Source organism: Stylophora pistillata, chromosome 5, assembly GCF_964205215.1.
Source record: "Stylophora pistillata chromosome 5, jaStyPist1.2, whole genome shotgun sequence".
NCBI lineage: Eukaryota > Metazoa > Cnidaria > Anthozoa > Scleractinia > Pocilloporidae > Stylophora > Stylophora pistillata.
Window position 1 is genome coordinate 36,109,237 of NC_142523.1, and position 18,722 is coordinate 36,127,958.

Below are 18,722 nucleotides of genomic sequence, written 5' to 3' on the forward strand. Positions count from 1 at the left end.
CCTTGTTACTTGTTTGTACTACTATGTAGTCGATATGTGAACAGTTGTCCCTTCTTTCAACTCCACGGCGCCAACAACTTGCTTTTCATCTAAAACACTCACGCTGTTCTCGTCTTCCCATCGAACGACGGTAAAACCCATCTTTTTTAGGGATGTTGTATTAAGCTAATCAGTCAAGAAGAGAAATAACAACGTAAATGCTGTCAACAGATGAAAAGTATATTCAAAGATGAGCGCTAATTGAAATCTTCTCTGTTTCTGCTCGGGCATGATCACGTGTGTATTTTGGGAATTGTCAATGGTTAGTTAAGAGAGTCCGCTGGTTTGCCCGACTGCAGTCTCAAGAGAAGCGTACAAGATTGCAAGATTGTAGAACATCCTGACTTGTCTGAACGTGGCACTGCTTTTTGGACGATGGATATCCTTGGATCCACGTTCTGACGTTGATATGAATAATGATGTGAACTCACTTTATGCAGAAATAATCGACATGAATCGAACGTATTACAAATGCACGATTTGGGGCAAAAAGTTGTCGAGGAAACAAAGACTCAAAACACCCTTGAATTGTGTACATAGCAAAGGTGAGGAATGACACAAGCCAGTCCCAATTCTAAATGTGATTACAAACGTGTCGAATTTACCTTGTTTCAAAAAAAACTTAGAAAAAAATCCAAATTTTGAGAACAAAGACTGCTAGTCTCTTCGGAGTTCTATTGTTATCGCTATTGTTTTCATGACAATAACAATGACAATGACAATAACTTTATTTATACTTGAATTTAAGATAGCAAATACATGCTAATATCTCCGAGTCAAATTACCAAAATTTAAAATTAATCTAATTACTATCTTTATTACAATCCATTTTGAAATCACTGGTGGTCCCTGTAATCTGATTGGCACTAATTGGTGCAATTTATTTCCAAATCGCACCATTTTTTGCTCTAAATCGCATCATTTTACGCTTGACTGAGTTTTTGACACATGACGTCAGTCTTTCTGTTTTGCACAAAATAAGGTGTAAAAGCATTTCAGGTTCCGCTTTTTATTTAAAAACCGGCTTAGTACTGCATCACTAAGTTACTTGAATTGACCAAGTCCTGTATTTGGGGCGATTTCAAAATGGATGTAATAAAGTGGTAATTGAACCTCGTGTGGTGCAATTTTGGTCTGAAATCATACTTGTGATTTCAAATTGAACTTGCGCTGCACGCTCGTTCAATTTTGAAATCACGCGTATGATTTCAGCCCAAATTGCACTCCACTCAGTGCAATTACCTTTATAAATACTATCTATATATAAAATACAAAATAGAATTCTAAAGCAAAGGATATTAAAATATAATTTCTAAACAAGATGAAAACTTAGTAAAATTTATTCTACAAGTCGAATTTCAATTTAGAAATTTTGGATTTAAATTGACTTAATTCGTGCAGCAGTCTTATGTTATTGGGAAGAGAGTTCCATAGCTTACTACCCTGATAGGCCAATGAGTGGAGGCCATAGCTAGTTGTATTAACCCTGGGTACCATAAGAATATTATCCCCCCTCAGGTTAATCTTGCAGTTGCATAAAGTAAATAACCTAGAAATATATTCTGGAACCAACCCATGCAAAGCTTTAAATACCAATGTTAAAATATTATGAATTCTTCTATTAAATAAAGTGGGATGCTTAATACGCAGTAATAATTCCTCTTACGAGCTTTTATCATCATTGTAAATAAAGCGCAACGCACGTTCATTAAGTTGTTCCAATTTGTCGGAATTACCTTTTCCGCAATGATGCCATACAATAGAGCAATAATTTAAATGAGGCAAAAGATAAGCATTATATAATTTAACCTTGGCATGGATGTTAATTTATTTCTTATGTCTTTGTAAAACTTGAATTTGCTTGCTAACTTTCCGTGCTATGTTACCTATATGTTCATTAAACTTTTAAGTCATGATCAAGGTTACACCCAGTAGCTTAACACCCCCCACGAAACTGATCTCCTGTCTCCCAATGGAAAAACAGGGTATAGTTGTGTCATTGCTCTTACCCACCCACATGGTAGCACATTTATCAGGATTCATCACAAGGCCATTAGAGCAAAACCAGGAATGAGCAGTGACAAGATCAGTTTGTAGGTGTCCATGTAGTAGGGAAACATCGTTATTAATATCAAAGATCTGAGTATCATCGGCAAATGAACTTATTTTGGACTGAAGGCTAGATAATAGTAAATCATCTAGGTAAATATTAAAAAGAAGGGGACCTAATACAGACCCTTGAGGAATTCCTCTAAGAAGAGGACTCCAATCTGAAAATTGATTGCCTAATTTTTCTCTCTGTAAGCGATCCGTTAAGTAATTACCTATAAATGCACAACTTTTGGATGATATACCATAGGCAGCAAGTTTGGCTAAAATTAAACCATGTGGCAAGCTGTCGAAGGACAGATCATTGAACAAAGACTGAATGCATAATTAATGTATGGGGTTATTAATGTAGTACTCTTGCCAGCAAATTTTGTTTTTCGCTCATTTAATGTGTTCCTCCGTCCTCGGGACCAAAGCGTCAGTGATTTGCCATATTCAATTTCAGTGAAAAGTTACAGAACATTTTTGAAATAGGATTAAAAAAAATGTGGATTGATCATACAAAAATCGCTCTGGAAAAAAAAGTATTTAGAAATAAAAAATTCGGAGACACTTTTGTTGTTTAAATCTTAATAATATACATGAAAAAATTTCTCAGTTCTGATTGGGTAAGATGAATGCAGTTTTCAGTTAATTCAGTGCAGAAGAGAGTTAATTCAGTGCAGAATAGGGTTAATTCAGTGCAAAGAAAGAAACAAACCAGACATTCTGATTGGTCAGAACATTTGGTCCATGTCAAGGTCAATATCAAGGTCAATGTCAAGGTCAATGTCACTTGCAGGGTTTGAATAAATTATTTTTGCATGTGATGCGCGCGCTTTTCTGCGTAGTTATGAGAAGCTACCTCATATTTTTTCATGTTTATTATTAATAGATAATCACATAATTTTCTTGTGCAATTTGGAATAAATAAGCACTTGTAAATTTTTTCAAAGACCACAGATTGCACTCGCCCTACAGCCTTGTGCAATTTTGTTAGTCTTTGAAAAAATTTACTTGCAACTTATTTATTCCAAATTGCACTCGAAATCATGTGATTATACCTATACAAAACCAGCGACTGTCAAAATGTGAGAGCAATGGATCAAATTCCCTAAGGTGATTCGGGTGCTCACATATAGAAGTCGTGAAAAATTCGACAATTAATTTTTTTTTTTAAATTTTGGAAGCATTAGGAAGAAAAAAAAAAGAGCATCAAGAAATCAGTTTCCTTTTAGATTTGAACTTTGTTTGGTGTTGGATTTATTGTCTGGTTCAGTTTGATTATTCAGTTTCATTTGCCTTTTTTCAAACTTTGAGAAAGGTGAGCAACTAGTTTTTGCTTCCAGTCATAATATGTTTTATTTTGTCTTTTTTTGTTGGTTTGGTCCTTGAATTAATAATATGAATTGAACCACTTGTTATCACTTTGTGACTTCATTGAAATTCTAGACAAATATTATACTGGGTTTGAACTAAGAAAATGATTATTAATATAAGTTAGAAAATTTTTTAATAAATTTTTTACTTTTTAATTAGAAAAATCTACTTGTCCTTTGAACCAGGCCTTAAGAAATCGCATGAACCTCCAAAAATGATTTCCAGCTTCCTTTGATTTATGGAATTTGAGAGTCTCTTTTGCGTGACTTTCCAGTGACCATTTATTGATTTGGGTCACCAATTGACAACAGAAAAAAGTTGAGCTCAGAGCCCTACCAGCACAAATAATCGTCTCAGGTCTTGAGAAAATTTTTCTGAAATGATTTGCTTTATAGTTTTTTTTGTTTGTTTTGTTTTGTTTTTTTTTTTGAAAACTAATTGTTTTTAATTGATTTATTTTATTTGCAGTTATGTCAGAAGACTGCACCTTCTTGATCAGGTAAGGCGTAAAAGATGAAGTCTTGTTAGACAGGGACTACACAATTTCCCTAATGAAGGAAAAACAAAGGTAGGGAAGAGAAACACTCCTATTGCATTTATTGTAATCAAATTTAGCGAGAAAATTTTGAAAGGGGGCTGACCAGATACAAGGTTTCTCACTAAAATCTTATCTTATATATTTGTTACATCTTTCAAATACAATAAACAGTCGATGTTGTGTCAGTGCAGTCATTTTGGTGGTTATGTATGGAACACTTTTTGATGAAAATTTATTCTGCAATTGTGGATCTGGCTTTAATCATTGCTTTTAACATTTTAATAATTCATAAATATTAGTTACCAGTATTTTATCAACTATCGTTAACAGGGTACAGTTTTAATGTTCATTTGATGTTTGTGTATTTTTTTGTGTACTGGAAACAATTTTCAATGTACGTAACTTTAATTGGAGCAATTGTAAATTTGTCAGGCAATGCACTCCTTTCCTACAGAGGAGTAAAAGTTTTGTGTGAAAATATCAAACAATGGCTGTGGGGAAGACTTTGATCTTATTGGCTTCCTTTAAAATCTCAGGGCAGGGTTAGTGTGAAATCTGATTTCAGATTTGATTGCTTTGAAAGAAAACTCAATATGATTCTATTTGTCCACAATTTGATGATTGAATACCTTAACTGCTAAAAACATATTCATTACCCCTAGTGCCCACTCGAGATTTGGTTATTTAAAAAGAGCTCTGTATATTTGATATTTATATATTTATTTATATGTTTCATGTCATGTATAGGTCTTTTACCTGCAAATTAATAATCAGTGCTGTTCAAAAGGGCTTTTACCTCAGGAAGTTCTCAATGACATTTTCTCCAACATTCAAGCTATTCACCAACTGCACAGAGATTTCTTATTACCTAAGTTGGAGGTGAGGATGAAAGAATGGTATTTGTTTACTTTTTGGTTACTAGATATTTTCAATTAAAGTTAAGAAGTTACATACCTAATAAATATTTAATGAAGCCAAAGAAAGTAAGCCTCCATCCAGTTTCATTTTTGGAATTGAAACATAGTGTTTCTTTCCCATCAATAAAAAGAGTGCTCCCAACTTCAAGGCTGTAATGAGTTGGTCAGCCTTGGTAGATTGACCACAGTATAAGGGGCTCTGAGAAGAATATTTCAAGTGTCTGTTCAGCTCTTCTTTTGGACAAGCTGATGCTCAAAACTTCACCTTTAGAATCTCTTCATCGTGGCCAATCTACATTATCAACTCAGCTGATTAAAACAAATTGTCTTGTTATACCTCCCCATGGACCCTCACCCAGCACCACAGTTTCTCTAGAAAGGTAAAAGGTAAAGCCTGTTTACGAGCCAAATGGCCCATCCGGCCAGCATTTAAATCCAGTTTCTATAGCATGAAGCGACTAGGAGTATTTCTACTCCCCCCTGGATGGGATGCTAGCCCATTGCAGGGTTACCCCCAGTGTTAAATTCGCTGGTAGCCATTTATTCTCTAAGAACACAACACAAAGTTCCCCACTAGGGCTCATACCTGGACCACTCAATCTGGAGTCAAGCACAGTAACCATGAGGCCACCGCGCCTGCAGTTTCTCTTAAGCTAGAACCTTACCCCTTTATTCATCAGTCAGTTGATCATTCAGCCAGACATTCAATCAGTCATTTAGACAGTCAGTCAGTTCATTAGTCCATCAATCATTGATCATGCAGTCAGTCAGTGACTTAGTCAGTTGGTCAGTCAGTAAGTCCCTCCATCAGTCAGTCAGTCAGTCATTCAATCTGTCAGTCAGTTAATCAATTATTTACAATCAATCAGTCAGTCAGTGAATCAGTTCTCAACATGTATTTAATGAATTTGCATGATCCTCTCTCCTATAAGTTTTCATTCATTTATTGACCTAGTTTTATTAGTATTTATTTATTTTTATCAGGGGCACCAACAACCAAACTGGGGATATTCTAAAAGGGTTGGCTCCATTTCTAAAGGCAAGTGTTCTTCAAATTATTCCACATATAAGCATTGTTAATTTCCTCTAGGCACATTCTTATGTCACATTATTTCTCAAAGGGGTTCAGAATCCACAAGTGAACGTTACCTCCTATCATTCAACATGTTCACAGCTCAGATTAGCCTTTTGAAACCTAAGAATGGCCAGCATCTAAACTCTCCTTAAAATATTGTCCCCCAATCACACATTAAGGTTACAAGAATAATGGACATGATCATCAACTAAAGAGGCTCTTGATTGTTTGACAAATTCTCCTTGTCAGCATCTTAGAAAATGTATAGAGAACAGTATGGAGAATATGCATACTGATGTTAGGGTTTAGATCATAGCTTTGGGTCCTGTGGTTGCCTTGAATTATAGTGAATATCTTGTACAGGTTGCAAAAAATTCGTAAAGGTCATTTTGTTTCTTTTAACCATAATTTAAAACTATCATTTGATTCGTTTTTCCCAAGCCTTATTAATTCCAATAATGGTGTTTTCGTCAATTTGTGCTTCTTTAGATGTATACACTATATGTTGGAAACTTTGACAAAGCAACAGAAACTTTAGCATCTTGGATTAAGAAGTTACCAACTATGGCGATTCTGATTGAGGACATCCAAGTAGGTTATACAATTAGAGCAATTTTCAATTGAGCGTCCAAAATGACCCGAGACTACTTTGGTTTTGGCTTTATTTTGCTCTGTGATTGGTCCAGAAAACTCGCGCCACTTTCTTAACCAATTAGATTCAAAACTAAAACCTGGTCGCCCGCGTTGTTCCGCGTTTCAGGCAGTTTGTTTTGTTTTTGATTTTTTTTTTTTTTTTTACTTCTAGTTCTCATCGATTTTTATTTTACAACACGTTGGCAAAAATATTTTACTTTGCCATTATGTCTCGTGAAAGTAAGCCACAACAATCAAGTCAAGTGGAACGATTAATGTCGTTTTTTTGCTGCCATGGAATTATAAGAATAATTGAATTCTGTACCTCCCAAATGGAAGTACATGTAAAACTTCTCCTTAAGTTTTTGATGAATTGCTCAGGAGCCGGCGAATACAGACGTTTTTCCGGTTGTCACTTCTGGCTGGGCTGAACAGCGGCGAAACGTCGAGCATGCGCAAAGGGATCACTCTTTGCTTCAACCCGCGCGGCAATTTCCCACGGAAAATTTTTATAGAAAAACCTTAGAGAAACAACTGCTGTCACGTAATACTTCTGGAGAAAATAGACAAGTTCCTAACAGGGCTCGACACTAACTTTTCCACTTACTAGCTTAGTGGCTAGTGACATTTTTGATGTTTTTAGATGTTACGACAATTTCAGTCTGTTTACTAGCCAAACTGGCTCGTGGAAATTGAAAGCCACTAGCCAAAACTGAATTTCTACTAGTCTGTGGCTAGTGGGCTACCGTTAGTGTCGAGCCCTGCCTAAACATCTGTAAAAGAAATCGAGTGTTAAGAGGAAAGGAAAACTTGAGACTAATCTCGCACGAAGCTTACTTGATTACGGACGTTTGGTTAATTTCCCATTCTTTTAAGCTTTATCAAAAAATTGGATTTGATAATGCTGTGACTTAGTGGCTCGTGTAGTTGGTTCTGACATCCCGTGAGAACACTTGGTTCTGACGGTCTATAAGCACGCTGCATGCCTCCTCGCTCTTACAACATTCACTCGTGCGGGGTGTTTGACTGCTCTGTTCCCGAGCGGTTAAGGGTGACAACGGGAAACCGAAGTCTATCTTGATGCAACACCAATTTTTCTTCACTAATTAACAGAAAAATGTATGGGAGTCTAAAGGGAGAGTTGTGATTCATATCGTAGATCTGGGTATCTGTATCTTTACGTCCTCTTAGAAAACGGAGGAATGTGACCATTTAACTCTTCAACACCACATGTTGGAACCAGTGTAGAGGGTGCCGAGATACAAACTGCTATTAAAAGGTAAAATTAGTGCTTGAGATTGCTAGTAGCTAACTGAGGACACATTTTGATTGAATGTCGAAAATAATCCGGTATTACATTGGTTTTAACGCTCTGTGATTCGTCCAGAAAACTCACACCGCCCTCTCGACCAATCAGATGCAACACTGAAGCCAACCGCGGCTTGGTTAGTCGTTTTTTCCCGCGCTTTATGCAGGTTGCTATTTTTACTTTGAAAATTTCTTTCGATGTGGTGGGCCGTTTTCATCTCTGTTCTCTGAAATGCGCTTTCCCTGCGTAGCTGGCGGTTTTGTGCGCGGTTTGCAACACTGAGAGGTAAAGCCGCGAGTAGGAATAACTCTTTTCCGTCTGAAACCTCTCGCTCACATATCGACCTAAGTTTTGCCTAACGTACGTGATGTTGGTAAGTAAGGGATGTGTCTCTGCTCGTAAAACTGACGAAGAGAATACTCTGTATCTGCGATGCCATCCGTCTAATGTCAGACAATGTGATTTGTCGCTCTCTCGAATGAGAACTTAGAACTATATTTCCCGTCACCTCCTTTACCTGACACTATTAAACAGCTTGAAAACCCTGTCTATTTTAAAAGAAAGATAAAATTTTTAAGACCTATGTCAGGGACATCAGCATCCAAAAGGAATGCTCTGTAAATTGTTATAGGAACCCTGAATTTAGATATTTTTAAATTATTTGGTCCCTCTTTCAACTTGTATTTTATATTATTTGTAGCTTTATGACAATTGTATTGTAAATTTCTGTTTTTCCTTATTTAGACTTAGTAGCAGTTAAGGTCCACATAAGCTGTACAGTTGCATATTTTTTTAAACCTACTTATCAAATAAATGTATGTATATGTCTGAAGGGCACGCAGTTCAGAGTTCCAGTTCGGGACTAGCTCCTGAAACTGGTTATATTTGGAACGCCCTTGCAATGTTTCGCCTTCAAACGTCTCGCCTCTTTCTACTCTAAAAAGGGTAGTAGAAGCTAAATTTGGACCATGTACTTTGTTTTGCAGTTCAACGACATTCTCCTTTGCTGTGCAAAGTTTCCTGGCACAAACAAATACAAAGTGAAAGTAGAAATGGACTTGTACGGAATGGAAGTACACGACGTGGACGAGGAACTGGAAATAGAGAATTGCTTTCGTATAGTAAGCAAACAAAGAGTCATGGATTTCAACGCAGCGTCCGCCGAGGAGAAAGAAGCTTGGGTGAATAAACTTAAAGAGACGGTAAACGAACTGACAACGAAAAGAGAGAGTTATCGAAGAGGGGCCAAGCTTGAAGTCATGGAAGAGGGAGACCTGGGAAAGGAAGCGCCAGCCTGGGTACGAGACGAGGCAGTGAGCATGTGTATGCTTTGTGACGTCCTGTTTACGAAGTTTCGTCGCAGACACCATTGTCGCGCCTGTGGGAGGGTGGTGTGCGGACATTGTTCTGGCTTCAAAGTACCGCTGGAGTACAAGAATGGGAAACGGGAGAACGTTTACGAAATTTGTCACAGGGTTTTTGTGAAGGGCTCCAGCGAGGAAACGGTCAAGGAAGTGGAAGGAAAGGGTCAGAGTGTGTTGGAAATCGGCCAGGAATCAAAGATCTGGCACAGTGGATACTTGAATTTCAAGGCCAAAGGAGATAAAAGCTGGCAGAAGAGATGGTTTGTGCTTTCGAGCGACTTTGTGTTGTTGCGGTGCAAGGCCAAGAAGGTAAAGGCATTATTAGTATCAGTACCATATTGATCACTTCCGAGTCAGTATTAGTACTTACATTGTGGCAATACTAGTAACAACAGTTTTCCAGTATTGGCTGGCAACATCTTGAGGTACTTTTGACTTTATCGAAGACTAACAGGAAGTGTTTCTTAATCAATGATTGCATTACTTCAGCTGGAGAACGGTGACGTTTCTGTCGACGTTAAAGAGAAAGAAATTTACCAAGACAAGCTAAACCTATTTTGAATCGTAAATTCGTTGAATTTTTTTAGGTTGCAAACTGGAAACTATTTCACTAAGTAGGCTGAAAAAAAAACGAAAAAACGACAGCGCTTGTTGGGATTGCAACAATCAAACTTATTTCTGCGGTCGCTTGATTTCCCTTTTCGTGCGTTCGCAAAGATTGTTCAAGCTTCTTCCAGCGGTCCTAGCGATTCTCGTGTTGTTAAAAGTGTTGTGCTCTTAGTCTTTGGTGGAGTTCATTGAGGGCATTTGTGTTTCTTTGATGCAGGACACAAAAGCAGAGTTTAACCTCCCCCTCCCTGGTCACAATGCAGACAAGCCATCTCTGGTAAGTTCTGTTGACAGCACCGTGTAATTCTTGTGAGATGAACCCCTGCATGAAAATATCCCTTCTTAAAAGCGCGTCAACCGCGTTTTCCCGCGCTTTGTTTCTTTGAGTTCTGAGTGGCTCCTCTTCATTTCTTCCTTTATTCTGATTGGCCATTCTGATCACTTGAGTGCTGATTTTACGATGCACAATCGATTAGCAAAGAGTTTTTTCGATTTTCTGCGATGACTTATTACATTACGACATTTTTACTACAAGTTTTTAGCGAAGCATAAAATGTATGTAAATCGTGTTAACAGTGTAGTGTTTCTCTTTTCGAGCCACAAACTTGGCACGGTTTTTAATAAGATTTTAACTTTTGTATGCCTACTTTTCTGATGAAGTGATATTCTTGCAAAGCCTCTCAGTAGATGGCAAAGTTTGTTTCGTTGCAACAACTAATTCCTCTGTTTTCTAAGCATGCGTTGTTTTACGATGGAAGATTGTCGCATTGTAGTGTTCTTTTGTAAAATAATTTTATACGCATCATTACAAAAGGATTTTTATGTATCTTTTTACATTTTCCTTTCTAGGCAGACGAGGTGGACCGCCGCAAGAATGTGTTTAAAGTACATCACAAAAACCTTCGGGTGTATTTTTTCGAGGCCGAAAATGAGGAGAGCATGCAAAGGTAATAACAACCGACGAAATTTCAAACTCTCCTTATTAATCAGTATACGTTTCTATTGAGAATTTATCAGTGAATCCGACATCGTTTTGATGTGATGTGTTTATCTATGTTTTAGTCTCCGCGCTAGAATTCAAATCGCGATGTCTGGGTTTTAACTCCCAAGATCTGGTTGTTAATTGTCCCCTCCAGCTGCTACACATTTCATTGTAATTTAGTTACGGGAATTCCGTTATAAGTCAAGATGATTAGTTCTACCTGATAAGTTTGAGAATTCTCACGACCTGTTTGCTGGATAGTGTTGGATATTTTAGGGAGAAGATAGTTGTGAATCGCCTCCGGGGAATTTAAGTATTAAGTTCCTCTGTCCACCCCAATGAAGACCAGGACGTTGTCAGAAAACCTGGCTAAATGGGGAGGGAGGGAGGGGTAAGGACGGAAGGGGATGACTTTTGATAGACTAGAATCCCGTTTAGTATAAGTACACTGAAGAGCGCATTGAAGAATGATTTCTCATACCATGGCAGGGGGTAGATAGAGAAAACTGTTCCAGGAGAAGACTGCTGACAATTAGGGCTGAATTTTGTCAGATTCTCCGCACCTTAATCCAAAGAAATAAGCGGAAAACTGTAAGGAGAGTTTTTATTTCTTATCAGGTGGATGCAACTTCTGGCTCGTGCAATGAAAGCTGAGGAAATTGACGAAAAAAGTCCGGAAAATCAGGAAAGCAGTGAGACTGTAGAGGTCACGGTTATTTGAGCCTTGTGATATTAATAGCTTCAAAATATTTGAGGAATTGAAAACATACGTTCTCCTGACGAGGTTGCAATTTTCAATAAATTTATTTCACGTTCAGAATTTTCTTCAAAAGTACGAGACAGAGACATACGAGACATAATGAAGTCAAAGAATATTATGGGATACTTTCAACAGCTGGTAGGGTGATGAAAGGCAAGATTGATTTGCCAAATATGGTTAGGTTTTTCTTGATCCCTACGAGGCATTTTGTTTACGTGTAACTCTCACCATGTGTCTCCGAATAAAATCAAAGACGCCGTGTTAGTTTCATTAACATTCACGAGTATCTAAATGAATAAATACCGGTACATAAAGCTAGACCGCTTATTTTGTGAAATAGAGAAACTGAAATACCGCTTACTAACCTAGTTCTATGTCCGTACTGTAAGTCATAGACCGAGTTTTTTTCGAGCGGAGAAAACGAGCGAAAAAGGCATAACATATAATAGGAACCAAGAAAACGAGGTTACTAAGATATATCTGTATTCACAAAACACAGGGAAAAACGGCCCGTTAAATTGAACAATCATAGCGCACTTACTAAATGGGAGATCCGGTAACTAATTGAAGTTTTTCATGCGTCGAAAGATGCGGAGATGTGTTCATGAGCTATTGTAAAGAATTGGAGTTGTTGAGGCACTATAAGAAAATTTAACTAAGAAAAGTGTCTCAATTAAGAATAGAGATATTTTTCCTATATATTTTTGTAATATGGAATTTTGTTTATGCGAAGGAAATAAAATGCATACTCACTCAGGCTTATATGTCTGTAGTACCGGTTGAAGGGACGATAAATCTAATATTTATCTCTATTTGGAAAAATTCAAGATCAATTATCATTCCCACGACGAATTTTCGGAGTTTCACTCCCCAAATTTCATTTTTTTCCCTTGGAAACCATCATCGAGTCACAATAAGGCCATTCTTTAAATTGCAGCTTCAATTTCGAACACTCTCCGCGGCTATTGTCATTTTGCACGTGATGGCCTGCTCAAGAGGGCTACATTTTTCTCTTTATTGCCAGGTGTAAGAAAGTACGTGGGATGGGTGGGGAAACTGCGAGGCAAGCGCAACTAAATTGCGGGGAAAAACTGCCGGATAAGACTCCGGATAAAATGCGGATAACCTACGGGAAAAGAGCAGTAAAAGTTCGGTAACCGTAAGGGAAAACCACTATTAGCCTGGGGCAATCTGCTGCTTAAATGCGAGAAAAGCGCAAGGAAAGTGCAGTTAGCGTGCTGGTGACGTGAAACAGACTGCGAAGAACTATACAAAACATTGATTCTTAGTCACAAGACCAAATCAAACCGTCAGATTTTCATGTTTCAATGATCACTAGAAATCTTACGAAGAAGATTCTGCTTCGTCTTTCGGCACGCACTGCCTTATGGGAAAGGGAATCTTCACGATCGGAAGTGTCACGTGAGTCGTGGTTTTACAAACCAAATGTTCCTGACAGCCGCACTTATGCACGCTCTAAAAGTTAAATAAAAAAATAATGTCTGGTTAGGAAAGTAGATCGGGTTCATTACAGTAGCGGAATAAACGAAGAGTCCTCAGGGGGGTGGGACTCGGGGGAGCGTGAATGCCTGTTTACTTTCCAGTGAGATTTCGGTGGTCTATTCTAACTTTAGAAACCCCATTTTTATCACTCTATAGTTCCCATTTGACAAAGCCTTCCTATGTATTTACCCTTTCAGAGCGTCCCAAACAACATTGACTCGTTTTGGTAGCTCGACTTATCTATAGAAGTTGGAACAATTTTTAGCTGTAGAAAAACGGACAATCTTTAAGGAGTAGACAAACAGTCCTCAGTGGGTGGGCTTTGGGCACTCCAGATTCCATTTTCTTATTTTGGACCCTCATTGTTTCCTTCCAATTTTTACCCCCAAACCAGTCTGTTCTCAGACCTCAGTTTGTTCTCAGATCGCGTGATTCGACCGAGACAAACTTATGAAAGACTGGGGAATAGGCATCAGCATCAAAGGAAACCCGCCTACCATCCAAGAGCGCTTCTCGATTACATGTTGTAAAGATCAAAAGTTTATGTAGTCAAAACAGCCAATCAGAACTAAAGAAATATTACAAGGAGCCAATAGGAACTCAAAGTGAACACCGAGACCCCCTGAACAACTTTAAACGCGGGACCAGTCGCGATTGGTTTTCATTTTGAATCTGGTTGGTTGAAAAAAAGACGAAACCTTTCTTAACCAATTACAGAGTGATGTAGAACAAAACCAAAGTGATCCACGATTCTTTCAACAGTTAATTAAAATTTAACTATTTACAGTTATTGCACTTACCCTGAGGTAACAAGTGAAGTATTTCAGCAAACTTCAGGCTACATCGCTTGTTAAACAGACAACAGATGTTTGGCCAAAAACAGTCGGCTGCCGTCGTGCATTTCTGAAATCAAAGTTGAACAAAGGCAAGATTTCATGATAGGGATTTTTCCTCGTTCAAAGAAACAGCATAATTTCTGATGCTTCCAAAAGACAAGGAAAACAATTCTTATTATAAGGTAAAACAGAGTTTTTCTAGAACCGTTGTAACACGATTTCTCTCGACTACAAGTTATGAAAAACGCTGCGAGGAAAAAATAATTTAAATTTTTACTTAAGTTCTGACAGTTTCTACTCCAATAGAAATAAGAAAGAAAACCTTGCAAGGACAAAATACAAAATTATTTTCTGCTTTTTTTTTTTTTTTTTTTTTTTTTTTCATTATCAGTTTCCTCACCTTGCCAGGATAAAATCTTGATGCCGGGTCCAGTACTGCACTTCCAGGGTCCAAAATTTCACTGACATCAATTTCTGTTAGTTTTTCGACGACGATGGGCTCATTGATCGGCATGCATTGCTTCACTTCAGCTGTTTGTTCTCCTATGTAAATTTCCCGTGTTTCCTTACAGGCTAAGCTCGGTGCACAGTTACAATGGGGCTTTTCCTGGGAATGAAAACAAAACAGCTTTAGGTTAGGAGCTTAAATTCTCGCAAATGTCAAAGTTCTAGACTTACCAAAGTGTCGCACGCTGAATACTTCGGCAAATTGGAGCAAGCCTAAGAAAGATAATAAGTTTGATTTCCAACTAAGAAGAGTTTTACACCATACACCTTAATCTTATCTAAATCAAGAATATCGTTATTTAAGCTGAGATTACTAACTCTGTTGCATCCGTCGGTTTACTCCAACCTTAATCATCCCTTTAGCAATTGAAAATCAAAACAGACCGCTTAAATTTTCGTTTTGGTATAAGTGTGTGAATAAAACTTCTACGCAAACTATCACTCACGGTTAAATCATCTATATCTTTCCTTTTCACAAAATATTTTCTCCTCTTTTTCGTCCACTTAGTATCGATACCGCGTTTCTTTGTTTGTTTTTTTTTTTATAAGCAAAGAAATTGAAGGCAATCAAATTGAATTACACCAGGACATTTTAGTTACACCGCACCGCTTAGCCTTATCGATAATTACCGCTCTAACCTGATACTTTTAAACTCTTTTAGGCCTAAGATCATGTTTAGTAATTCTCCTTACCTTCTGCCATACAATTCTTATGATGTTAGTTTGGGGAATCTGGTATTGGATCAACTAATAATCTCCTACTTGTTTTCCTTTTTTTTTTTAAGGATAACTTTTGTCCTGTTCACTCATGGACGTTAAAGGATTAACAACTTGCTTTAGAGCGTTTCTGGTTCCGAAACGAAAAGTAATCTCTTTTAAGCTTTATATGAACAACTTACCAAAGACAACGAAAAAAACAGCATCAGGACAGCTACGGTTTTCATTTTGAGGACCTGAAACTAATCGAAATTAAATGGCGGAACCTTGAGGATCGAAATTGACTCAGTCTTAACTGAGTAAAACTACAGATTGCCGGGTCAGTCATCTTTATACGTTTTTGTCACGTGATCGCAGATTTCGCACGATGCTATTGAGAACCTGTTTGACAGGCTTTTCAGTAAAAATGCTTGGATCATGTCAATCTAATAACAGCCATGAAAGAATTCCAAGGCTTTAAGAAACTTTTCAAAAGGAAATGAAGATGTATGCCCTCTGCAGAAACATTAACCGACCTCTTATTGAAAGCGTTAAATTGTCGTTTAGCGCATTCTTATTATTTCTTAAGAGAAAATGGCGAGGAGGGCTTAACACTATGAGTCATTGCTTAGAATCCATAAGTAGCCGTTAATGAAATATAAAAGAGTTTTAAACTTACACTACTTTTATGAGCTTCCTCTACAGTTCTTAAAAGTACAACGCACAATCTCTTAAACATGTAATCGATTGTTAATTCAGCCTGTGTCCAGTTCGCGCGAGTTCAATTAATCTATCACAATCGTAAGGAGCTTGTAATATATGTTAAGCATCTGTGAAAACACGCCACATACAAGAAACAACATATTTAACAGTCTAATGGAAACTTAGATAAATATTGAGTAGTAGTAACACTTTACAGCACATTTAAGCCAAGGCTCCTTAATCTGTTTACAGCTTTTGCTGTAGTATATATTCTCGAGAACGTTTGAAAACGCCATTGGAGAGAGTTTGTTTATAACAGCTTAGTTGATTTTGTAAATTGGCCACCGTAAATAGCTTCTATGGCTTACGTTTCTAGCGTTAGCCCCTTGTCAGAGCGAATATAAGGGTAACGCTCGAAACGTAAGCTTAGAAACTCTCTAAGGTGGCCAGTTTAAGTCATCAAGTCAGTTGGCCATACCATTACCGCAACCGCACCAATACTTATCAGTTCTGCTATCGTTTTTAAGATGTGTAAGGTATTTCAGTTTCTAAACTGAGTAGGAACATTATAGTAAAGCATGCATGTGATCAGGATGTGTGATGTCATATGATGTACTTTGCATGTGATCTTGGGTGGATCACATGCAAAGTGGTTCTCGCAATGTAATAAATGCATGTTGAAACTGAGGCCATTATGAAGTCAAAATACTTGTCAACATGCAGCCGTCTTATGATGCAAGGGGGCATTCGATGCCCGGGGCATAAGGTGTGGTACTCTAGTCCTTCTAGGCACTAGTTGGACGCTAATATCAACTGAGCTACGAAGCCCGCTTATGCTGGGGGCAAAGCAAATTTTAGTCACGTGTTCATCGTTCTCGCAAGGGAATGTGAACAAATTTGATCTGCTGTTCCCTTTAGTTATATCGTTGGTGCTTTTCGAATTCTTTCGAGGCTCAGTACTTTCTTGTTGCTCGGAAGAAGCTGGTGTTGGCATCCCACTTTTTTATTTCTCTGTGGGAGGGGCAGCGTAAATAATAAATTTTCTTTTCGAACCATGCCTATCAAAAATAGTAGGCCAAGGGCTTTATAATCTGTTTTTATATTTAGTGGTGACATGCGATTACAGAAGAAAGTTGAAAGCGAGAATTAAGAAATTGATTGCCAACTAAAGAAGCTCTTGATCGATACATAAATTCTCCTTGTCAGTGATATGAAATGTATACAGAACATTGTGGAGAATATGAGTTCTGATGACAGGGGGGGTAAGAAGGGAAATTTAGTAGGTAACAGGTAGCTCTAGCAAATTGAGCAGAGGAGTCGAATTTAACAGTGTCTTCTGATGACAATGTCTTCTGTAAAATTCACCACACTGCTACTGCGCATCTCTCTCGTGTTGATCGAGCGTTGCTCTACGCGTGAGTTGAAGTTCTTTCCGGATAATTGTGCTTTCACGTCTTGAAAGCAAAGATAAACATTCTCTGCCAATCAGTTTTTTCATTAAATCATTCTGTATAATTGGATGATGGTTTCATTTATGATTTGAGAGCAGCAGCGCTCATGATGTCGTTCGCGACAGTTTTCGATTCCGTCAAGTTTTAGATAATAATGCTAAAAATTACCCAGCACCGTAATAAAAATATGACATACGAAAATGAAACGTGAAGTTCTGGTTTTCGTTTCCAGTTTTTTTTTTTTCTTAAAATTACCTACATCCTCCCTACGACTTCCTGTCTGTACAAGAACACACTGTACATGTTACATGTTCATTTTGGAGACAATCACATTTTCATCTAGAGTCAAGAGCTCGAGAAAGTTTGATCGCGGAAACATTTTTTCAAGAATTTATCTTTGAGATTGAGGTAAGAATTCAGTTGTGGTGCACCGTTTTAAGCGTCATCTTACACAAATGTACGTTAAATCTATTTGAACGCAAATCAACAAAATGACGACTATCCCTGCAAACTTAGTGGACTGATTTTAGTTTTTTTCTTTATTCTACTCGCCCTGGGGATCAAGACGATCCCAAGTAAGAGCGCTACTGTGGGAAACTGTTGAAACTCGGAGATTCATCATTCTGAAGCTAGAAAACTTATAACGTTTATTTCTATTTCATATTCAACCGCAGTCGGTCCAATAACGTGTACGGTGTTTTGTTATCTTTCTTATTTTCCTGGTAGATTAAAAAATTATTAAAAGTATAGGATACATTCCAATTTTTCTCTACAATGTTTTAGACTGTAATATGTTTACCTGTTTTACCTTTGCATTCAGAATCGTTTTTCAAACAAATGTTTATGACACGAAGGAAATCGGTTTGGTTCTGTTTTTATTCTTAGTTATGACTGAAGATAAAGTTTCGCAATTGAAAGAAGAACTAGGTCTGGAGAGCGAGAGTTCCACAGGTAAAAGAAAAAGTTTTTCAACAAATTATAGCATGCACATAGTGGGAAGATGGACAAATTAATTTAATCTTTAACGAAAATAAAGATGACTCCCTATGACGGCGTTGCCACTAACAACTGAAAGAAAATGACAGTTTTTATATATTGAGGAGCGAACCGCTTGTTTTGCTCAGATTTTAGAGTCAGACGTGTGCGGCTATTCATTGACATTTGGAGCCAGTTTGTGCCAGGATAGATTTGCGCTCCACGGGTCGATTGCCACAGTGTCGACATCTTTGCAAATCTTTTTAAGTGAGAGACACGACATTCAAAACTTAAAAAGAAAAACCAAAAAAAACGCCGTGGTAGATACTATCTGTAGTTCAGGGTACTAGCTTCTTTG

The 18,722-nt window shown here is 37.6% G+C and overlaps 3 protein-coding genes across 3 annotated transcripts in view; 2 read left to right on the forward strand and 1 right to left on the reverse strand.

The window, feature by feature from the left end:
* The window catches only part of LOC148731704 (uncharacterized), a 75,071-nt gene that overhangs the window by 6,246 nt on the left and 50,103 nt on the right, over positions 1 to 18,722 (reverse strand). The gene's annotated exons all lie outside the window — the stretch shown is intronic.
* Positions 351 to 18,722, forward strand: part of LOC148731706 (FYVE, RhoGEF and PH domain-containing protein 4-like) — an 81,660-nt gene continuing 63,288 nt past the window's right edge. The window contains exons 1-5 of the mRNA XM_088762019.1: positions 351 to 584; positions 3,976 to 4,006; positions 4,793 to 4,924; positions 5,947 to 6,001; positions 6,527 to 6,628. Coding sequence (XP_088618145.1) covers positions 449 to 584; positions 3,976 to 4,006; positions 4,793 to 4,924; positions 5,947 to 6,001; positions 6,527 to 6,628 — 456 coding nt within the window. The 5' untranslated portion in view covers positions 351 to 448. The remainder of the gene's footprint in view (positions 585 to 3,975; positions 4,007 to 4,792; positions 4,925 to 5,946; positions 6,002 to 6,526; positions 6,629 to 18,722) is intronic.
* LOC148731707 (FYVE, RhoGEF and PH domain-containing protein 4-like) lies at positions 7,862 to 12,451 on the forward strand. The gene is made up of 5 exons (XM_088762022.1): positions 7,862 to 7,949; positions 8,966 to 9,652; positions 10,170 to 10,229; positions 10,802 to 10,899; positions 11,553 to 12,451. The coding sequence occupies exons 2-5, from the start codon at positions 9,032 to 9,034 to the stop codon at positions 11,653 to 11,655; spliced, it is 882 nt and encodes a 293-aa protein (XP_088618148.1). The 5' UTR covers positions 7,862 to 7,949; positions 8,966 to 9,031; the 3' UTR covers positions 11,656 to 12,451.